We start from the raw sequence: 9,294 nt of genomic DNA, 5'->3' as shown, positions 1-9,294 counted from the left end.
TGTCCCAGAAATTTCTCATACGGATCCGGATCCGCCGACCCCTTCCTCTGGGACAAGGATGGTGAAAGCAGGAAGCGTGAACCGCTTCATCAGTCGAAGTCCCTATTTATCAGCAGAGACTGTACTAATAGCGAGGAGTAGCAAAACTCTTCTCTAATCTTCTTTATTCCACAGTCTATTCAAAAGCAAACTTTGAAAATTGAAAAATAAATCATATCATATAAGCATTGGCAGAGCTCTGTTTACTCCAATCGGATAAACCCGAGAATGACAGATTTTAACTGTCCAAAAAATGGTCAAGAACAACAATGTATTCCCTCAACTAGCTAAGGCTTTTAACTGCCTTCTCAGCCGCATCGTCTAGGTCTTCTGCTGTGATCAAAGTCATCCCGCTCTCCTACAAATCATCCACAAACAGGATCCAAAATCAAATCACCATATCCTCCATTTACAGAAGAAGAAAACGAGGTAGAGAAATCATACTTCACTCCATGGTGGTGCAAGGCATTGAAAGCAAACAAAGTGAAAACATATACCTTTAGTATTCTCTTTCCCTGGTCCACATTTGTGCCTTCCAGGCGAACCACCACTGGTACTTTCAAGGAAACCTGGCAACAAACAAAAAGCAGAAGCAAAGATCTCAGCACTTTCGAATATCATATCATGCAATAAAATGCTAAAACAGTTAAATTAGCACCACACGGTCTTCATATTTGGATTGGAATCTCCACAAGTGACTTCAAATGAGATCTTCAGGTACATTTCTATTTATTGGCCGGATTTAACCGCACTAATCCAATAGGCAGATATGCTAGTCCTAAAGAAAGTGCCATGCTGACTAGGCACGACAACCCGTAAGCTGTTACTTTCCTTCTAATTTAAAGAATACAAAATAGCATCATCATGGTGAAGTTCTTATCAAAGGGTAGGTTTCTTTTCCCCTCTCCTGGGCAACGAAACGGAAATGTGGGTTGCTCTGAGATGGATGTGAAAACTAAAATCTTGGTATAGAACCATTTTGCATACCAATGACCACTTTAACTTCTCAAAGGCGTCGTGCTATTCAAGTGTGTTGTTTGAAAATCATAAACACTGAACTAAGAAACTATAAGCAGAACCACAAAGTATGCAAAATAATAAAATATAAGCCTACAAATAGTCAGTGCGTCAAACATTGCACTTCTGACCTGTTTGGCTGCATTGACAATTCCACTTGCAATGACATCGCACTTCATGATACCTCCAAATATATTGACCAAGATGGCCTTGACCTTCTCATCAGATGTCAATATCTTAAATGCTTCCACCACCTACTCAATAATAAAAGTAGGAGAGAACAAACGATAATTCAGAGAAACTATTATGGGAAAATTCAAAAGAGAGACTTTAACAGGAAAAATTGCAAGTTAAAAGCTGCAAAGCAACTCCAATTAACTGGAGCACCTAACATGGCTAAGGAAAGGAGCAAAATGCATGATAATGAACATCAACATGAGCAACCAAATATATTTAGCCTATGCAGGGTCTATGTGGAGTAGTTCGCTCTAATATTAATTACAGATATAGATCACAGCAATGAAAAGAAATCATATTGATATTCATTGTTCATCGAAGCAAGAATGACGGAATGAACCCTGAACGGAACCAAAATAGTAGAGTCTAAACGGAAACCCAAATGCTCAAATACGCGGTGCAGTCGTACAAGATGGAAAAGAAAAGCAGAAACAGTGTGCTGCTTCAAAGTTATTACAAATAATTGAATGGTTGTTCTACTTGCAGGAGGGTCTAACATGATGATTATCTATATTCACAGTTCATCAATTAAGAATGAATTGATAAACCAGGAGACAAAATGGCACAGCCTAAAGAAAAACCCAAAGGCTCCAATAAAGTGTGCACTTACTTTGTAAGAGATGCAAAACAAAAGCAGTAACACCCTGCTGCTTCAAAATTAATATGAGTTAATGAATGGTGTTCTACTTGCAGAGGGATCTAAGATTAATCATTATTGGAAAGGCTGTCTTCATATGCTATCACACAAAAAACTGAATCAGTGGTTCAACATATCCTGTGCATGAGGAATGCTGTCCTTACAGGCTGGCTGTCCAGATAATAGAACTTCTGAAGATGCAGTTTATTACCTGGCTCTCTGAAGCATTTCCACCAACATCCAAGAAGTTGGCAGGAGTTCCACCATGCAACTTAATAATGTCCATAGTAGCCATTGCCAATCCTGCACCATTCACCATGCAACCAATCTCTCCATCCAGACCAATATAGTTCAAATCTGCTTTTGCAGCAGCAACCTACAAAAGCGCCAAGAAATTAAAAGAAACCAAATCTCATGAATGGAACTCCCTTATTCAAACTTAGTGTTATTTCTAACTAGCAGAAGACCCGTGAGGAATTAAATTGCGTGCATTAACTAGCTGAATAAGTTGAATAGGTAAGCACTAAATAGTAGAAAAGTAATACTAACTGCAAAATCTTAAGCAATAATGATCTCTTGTGGTCACGCCAAATTGTGCCGCCACATTAATGCACTACCCACTCTATTTGGATTATGAATTTTCCTTCTGTCTCCCAACTAACCAGATTTACACCCATTTTCCATATCAATCCAATGAGCTTATTCTCAAAGCGATTACTTCAGATTTATAAACGATAAGAGTCAGTCAAGCAGATATTTAAGCCAGATGTCATGGAACAAGAGTTTGCGAATGCATCAATAGCTCCAAGCAATAGGATAAAAAAGTGTAATGCCAGTGGTAGAATATAGATTAAAGTCAAACCTCTCGAGGGTCTTCTTGAGTGGGATCACGGAGAGCAAAAATCTCCTTCTGACGGTATGCAGCATTGTCGTCAAAGTTCAATTTTGCATCAGCAGCAACCAATTGGCTATCAGAAGTCTCTGCAAGGGGATTAATCTGTAAAACGAAAATAAATTCATGAAGTACCAAATGTACCAATGGTAAAGGTTCTCCCCCTCCCCAAACACAACACCACCCCGCCCCCCCCAAAAAAAAAAAACCCCAAACAATAAACTCCAAAACAAAAAAAGAAAGAATGTACACTTTTTTTTATCTTTTAATAAGTGGAGAGTATGATTAGTTTCAACCACAGAAAAGAAAGAGAAGAATATGCATACCTCTAACAACGTACAGTCGCACGCACAGAAAAGCTGATACAATTTTTTCACTTGGTCAATAGCTGCATTTTTATCTGCAGCCTTTAAGGCTAAACCATCGACCACCTTGGCAGCATCTTCATCGGTGATTCCTTGGAAGACATCAATTGGTACCTATATGAAAGAACAAGTCCCATAAGAAGAGGACAAATGAAGCAGATGGAAACGCTGACATATATCTATGAAGAATAGGAAAGTAAACCTTTATTATCATGTCCGGATATTTCTCAGCAAGATCTTCAATGCTGGTTCCTCCCTTACTGCAGGCGATTATAATCTGCAAAGTAAAGTGTGAGTAAGCTATAAATGCACGAATAGAGGAAGCAAATCATCCTCAACAAACTCACAAAGGAAGATATGCAGTAAATGCATGAGAGCAGTAAAATAGAAAAAAAAGAAATATAATTTTCTCATCCAGGGAAAACTAAAGCCACACAAGAGGACCTGGCTGCACGATCTTGCAGCTTCTTAGCCTCAAATGACAGCCTCGGAAAATGTACAGCAAACCAAACATTCACATAGAAGTTTAAACCGGAACTTTGAGGTGAACACCATTGTACCATATCATCAAACAACAGCCAAGCTTTGACATTAAATGCGGTCGGTTCCGTGGATTAAAGCAATATTCTATTTTTTGCCAACAAAAAATATCATAAATACAAAAGTATCTTCGATACACAGACGCAATCAAACAAGTAAGCATATGCAAATAAAAAAAAAACTGTGCATACATGCATAAACAATTGTCTGAATGTATGTGAAACTAAATTTTCTCCTATATACAGTTCACAATGTAAGTACGCGGGCTTCTATAACATCCCCAACTTTCTCCTTTTTATCCATAGAAACCTCCCTTTCCTATTTTTTTTATATTTTTCAAAATTTCGTTACTATTTCATCTTTCCTAAAAGATGCCTTTATCTTTTTAATGCCACATGCATAGCATGCAACTATTTTTTCCTTCGCATATATCTATTCTTTTTACCTCCTCTTTATTTGCCCCCATCAAAACTATCACTACACTACCTGATCTCAAGATAATCGTCACCTGGGAGAAGGTTGTTGCCATATCACTTGACGTCACTCATAAAGGTAACAAAGTCAACTAGATCACCTGGTGCTCGAAATCAGACAAGTCAACTATGGTATGTCTTCAACCAAAAAACCAAAAAACCAAAAAAACTATGGTATGTCTGAATTTTATGACGCGGTTGTACTAAAGAGTTAACATTTGACATAGATCCTATGCCACTCTTTTACCATTCAATTATGAAGCTGTCAACTACCATAAAATGTTGTAATTAAAGCCATTTCAGTGCAAAGAGTTTCAAACCCTTGACTAGATTAACATCACGTGATGACTATCAACTCTGTATGTAAGCACAAGGACAAAGAATTAGAGCACCAGTTGCGTAACATTTCTTCATATTGCGTAAAACAGTTCTCCAAGAAACAGGATGTATGGTAAGCATTACGCAGGATTATTATTTGGACCAAAGAGTAAGATGCAAAATTCAAGTTATTCACATAATGCAAAATTCAAGTTATTCACATAAAACAGTTCTTCATATAATTAATGAAAGAAGGGAGGCAGTGGCAGATCGCTAAATAGTCATGATAGTGATGTGAGAAATAGGAAAGAAACCAAATATTGCAGGATCCTTTAGGAACAAATGGCTATGTATCTCAGCCGAGATCAGAATTTGGAGAACTAAAAGGGAGAAAAGGAATGCTAAAGAATACATAGAGAGTCAAAGACATACAGGACCAGCAGTTTTCCGATCCAGAGTGATGGCAAAATACATCTCATTGATAAGGGAAAGCTTTTTGCATATGTAAACCTGCAGGAAGAAACAATGAAGTCATGATAAATGGGAGAGCAGAATCATGAAGCAATTGAAAAGAGAAGACAGGCCCAAAGCAAGAGAATACAGAGCCTATAACAAGAAACAGCAGGAAAAAGCTCACATTTGTTAGAATACGCATTAAATAATTAAACAAATTGATAAACTAATCAAACGAAAAGGCTGACACCTACTTGCTATAGGAAATCTAAAACAGAAAAGAAAAGCAAGTTCATTAGCCAGGTTTTAATTGTCACCTGTAATATATCTAGGGATGCCCCAGAATAAAAATGACAATCCTGAAAATGCTGACTGAACTGATTGAATCAAACCAAAAAATTCAGTTTTTCTATGTTCAGTTTTGTTTTTAAGCCAAAATTAGGTCTAATTCAGTTCATCAGGTGTAGTCCACAGCAGAAAATAGAGAGAAGATACAGACATGCCTTTATGGAGCCATCCTTTATCTTAGCGGGCATAAAACAACACATTCATTCTTCAACCTAATATCTTTGAATATACCAGACAGGACGTGCCAAAGAGAGATTAGGCACCATAATCAAAGTGAAGTGTTGAATCTGCTCTCTCAGATCATGCATGGCACCGCAACAAGGTCTAATACATAAGAGAGCCATGGTTTTAAACCATGCCTTCATGTGTATCCATTGTTTTCCACTTAATTTGTTTTCTTTTTGCCTTTTGCTGTTCTTGCTCAGCTACAACACCAGAAACAAGCAAATCCAAAACAGAGTGAACCTACTGTTCTGGTGTGGTTGAACCCTATGGCTTTCATGTATAGTTCAGTCTTGGGTTAAATAATAAGAGACCCAGTGAGGACTATAGCAAAGTCCATATCCAATCAGCTTCTTTACACTCCACATACACTTGTCTTTTCATAAGGATCAATTTCTCATTCTCATAGTAACCAAAAGTCTAACTGGATTACGGCCCCCAACCCAAAAAAGATAATCCAAAGGAAAAAACAAAAAGCTACTCGCCAACTCATCAGTCTATTTTTGTCATAGAAAAACAGAAACACCATAAACAAACCCTCACTAGATGAAAAACAGAACCATACAATGGTACTTCCAGACGTTAACCCATAGAGCAAATTTGAAATGAAAAAAAAAAAGAAAAACAGCCCTATAAGAGTGGCCAAAAAGAACAAGTATGTTAACAATCAAAGGGGCGTCCTCAAAAATTTGAGGATTCATGTCATCTAGTATGCTACAAGAATAAATATGGCTACAAAATGGAAGTAAACGAAAGCAACATGTTTAAGCAGAAAAGCCTATTCAACATTGAGTATGCCCGACCTTGCTGACAACTTTTCCTTGAGGCCCAGTTTGTTTGGTTACAAGTATCTGTCCAAGCATCTTCCCTGCAACCAATGAATTTTCATGCTGAGAAGTACATATTATATATAGCAGAAAGGCAATAACAAACTTTAAACAATTTCTTCGGTGTTAACAATATCAAATACGCCAGAGGCCAAAATTAATCCCAGCCATCATCTACAATTTTTCTTTCAAGACCAAATTTATGATATTATCTTGCGTAGAATTTCTTCCAAATTATCCACATGGGGATTTAACCTTAATAAATCCACATATTAATGGTTCAAATTTCTCTAGAAAAACCTAACATGTTTGAAAAGCCCTAAAAAGGAGCACCAAAGTGTGATCTTCTCCATTTTCCCATGTTTATGTTTAGTTGTCCACTTCTACAGGAATGCCCACTCCTTCCACCCATGTTTGGTTACTGGGGTGTTGATAATCCATTTACCATAAGCTTATCCTGTTTCCTTCACACACTTCCATGTGTGCCCTCACGGTTCTATATTTACAATTAATTCAAGGGTAATTTGGATGCTCTATCGCTTCCTTCTCATTCTCAAGTTATTCTTTATCGCAAGCAAACAAAGAAATTGGAGTTCATTCAACTCCACTCTTCCTCTAATTCCATTTCCTAACTCAATTCCATTCAATTGAATCGAATATAATCTAAGTGTAGTTCTCAGGCAATTTGGGCCCAATGGACCATACGTTGGAAATTTCAGAAGACATGCAGTTTTCTTGAAGAATGCTTCCATACCAGCTATTTGGTCAGCCTCATCAGCCTTGACAATATGCACTCCGCCTTTAAGCCCATTCTTGAACGTACCCAATCCTCTTCCACCAGCAAGTATTTGGCTTTTGACAACTAACTGCCAAAAAAAGTGCAAAGACAAAGAATTTAGACTGATGTTCAGGCCCTTTTGGCTCAGGTTAGCAGTCCATGTTATTTACAATACCTCATTTTCATTAGGAAACACTTCATGAATTGCCTTCTTGATCTCCTCCGCAGAAGAAACGGCGACACCCTTCGGGACATTAATGCCATATTTGCCCATTAACTCAGCACCCTGAACTCAAGGTAAACAAAGCCCGTGTCAGGTAGCAGATTAAAAAGCCTCAAGGAAGCATCCTCAAATCATTCGCACAAGCCAACTGCGCATGAAGAAAAAGAAATTACTGCATTGAGCATCCGCAAGATATTCCCTAAAAGCCGACACATCATTCATGAATTTCGTTTAGGCAGGTTGATTACCAAACCTTTAAAAATCTGATCAAATCTCTCTAATCCCCAAAAACACAGTATTCCTACAAATGAGCAGATCCATAAGCTCGCCTAGCACCCCAACAAAATCAGACATAGACACAACCGCAACTCGGCAGACTCCGGCGTCGTCAAAAGTAAGAGGTGAAAACCGTGTCATTTCCTGAAGCAGCAAGAAATCACCGTCTAACAACAAGCACAATCGAAAATCAATCGCACGGGAGCTCTTCGGCCATTCCTCCGCAGACGAAACGCGAAAACATCAAGATACTTCGGGCATCTCCGCCGTCAACTCGTGATCACATCCGGCGCAGATGCAATCCGAGCGCCTAAAGATCCCAACTTCTCCGGAGACGAATCCCCCGACGAACGACACCGCATCGAGGCAGATCGCGAGAGGGGGAAGAGGAGGGGGAGAGGAACCTGGTACTCGTGGATGTTCAAGCGGCGGAGCTGGTGGTGCTGGGACTTGCCGGCCACCGCGAGGGTGTTGGAGGCCAGGCGCTTCAGCAACGCTCTCACCATTTTCGGCCTGCGTCGGTGCGTCGGCCGGTCGTTCGGTCGATCGGTCGGCGGAGGCGGTGGAAAACCCTAGCCTCGCGGAGAAGATGAAGAATCCACCTCCTCCTCCTCCTCCTCGTCTCCTTATTGGGCGTGGCGTCTCTCTTGATTCTTGGAGCAGACAGGCTTGCGAGAAAAAGAAGGGTTGACAGAAAGAGAGAGAGAGAGAGAGAGAGAGAGAGAATACGCCGATCAGACGCCCGCCCGCTTTTCTGACCGGATTCGCTCGCGGGAGGGCAAGCTAGACCGTCGGACCAAACCGGTGGATCGGGTCGGGCCGAACATAGTTCGATCAGAATTGACATATTTCACCCGTTTTGATTTATTGTCGTGCAATACAAATGCAGTGACTTATACCCAACCCGACTAATATTACTAAAGTATTTTTATATTTAACTCGATTTCACACCCAACCCAATTGACGCCCGCTCACTTTTCTAACTGGATTCAATCGTGGGAGGGCAAGCTAAACTGTCGAACGGGTGGATTAAGTCGGGTCGGAAATGGTTCGACCCAAATTGATCTATTTAACCTGTTTTGATGTACACAACCCGACTAAAACATCTTTATATTTAACTCAATATAGAAAACTCATACCTAAATTTAGGTGACAGAGCGAAGTGAGAGCAAGAGCGAGATCGAGTGAAAGCAAAAAAGAGTGAAGAGAAGTTCATAGAGGTTGATTGGATCTGAGTAAGTTGTGAACCTATTTAACATCCATATTATTTTGGGTTATACCATTCTAATATATTTATTGGATATAATTAAGTTATATAACAACTCAATCCATCAAATTTGGGTTAAGAAATAGGTTTATGACCCATTTCGATAGGTCTAGGGCAAACTATCATTTTCGGTTTTTTTTACCCATAAAAATCAAATGTTTTTTCAGACAAATAAACAATTTGAAATTTCAATTTCAATGGTAATTCCTTCATGGTCATTTGTAGTTTTGTTTCTTTTTATCTTCTCTACAATTAGGGCCGTCCAGACAAGTGAGTTCATACTCTATATTGATGATATAGATACACATCCATGGTAAAATAAAGGGTTAATACCACGAAAAACCCCAAATTGGTACATTTATGATGAATTTACCCCAAACTA

General features: G+C 39.1%; 1 protein-coding gene across 1 annotated transcript; it reads right to left on the bottom strand.

Annotated features, from left to right (window-relative positions):
- Positions 1-138: 138 nt before the first annotated feature.
- LOC115688383 (succinate--CoA ligase [ADP-forming] subunit beta, mitochondrial) lies at positions 139-8,378 on the bottom strand. Its single transcript, XM_030614183.2, has 12 exons — positions 8,050-8,378; positions 7,322-7,432; positions 7,123-7,234; positions 6,345-6,409; positions 4,951-5,028; positions 3,390-3,464; positions 3,149-3,301; positions 2,793-2,927; positions 2,142-2,306; positions 1,188-1,310; positions 537-608; positions 139-397 (listed from the first exon to the last, which is right to left on the bottom strand). The coding sequence occupies exons 1-12, from the start codon at positions 8,149-8,151 to the stop codon at positions 323-325; spliced, it is 1,266 nt and encodes a 421-aa protein (XP_030470043.1). The 5' UTR covers positions 8,152-8,378; the 3' UTR covers positions 139-322.
- Positions 8,379-9,294: the final 916 nt, after the last annotated feature.

The sequence above is a fragment of the Syzygium oleosum genome, unplaced genomic scaffold, assembly GCF_021117445.2.
Source record: "Syzygium oleosum isolate NSW1041296 unplaced genomic scaffold, Sole_v2.1 Sole_v2.01, whole genome shotgun sequence".
Lineage (NCBI taxonomy): Eukaryota > Viridiplantae > Streptophyta > Magnoliopsida > Myrtales > Myrtaceae > Syzygium > Syzygium oleosum.
Note: the sequence above shows the minus strand (reverse complement) of the source record. Positions and strands in the feature narration are given on the sequence as shown.

Excerpts from the sequence above, each read along its gene's own strand:
- LOC115688383 (XM_030614183.2), bottom strand. The coding sequence starts at position 8,151 with ATGGTGAGAGCGTTGCTGAAGCGCCTGGCCTCCAACACCCTCGCGGTG. Across the intron at positions 5,029-6,344 it reads AAGGAAAAGTTGTCAGCAAG|GTTTACATATGCAAAAAGCT; the intron begins GTCGGGCATACT and ends TTCTTCCTGCAG. Across the intron at positions 2,928-3,148 it reads GCGACTGTACGTTGTTAGAG|ATTAATCCCCTTGCAGAGAC; the intron begins GTATGCATATTC and ends TTCGTTTTACAG.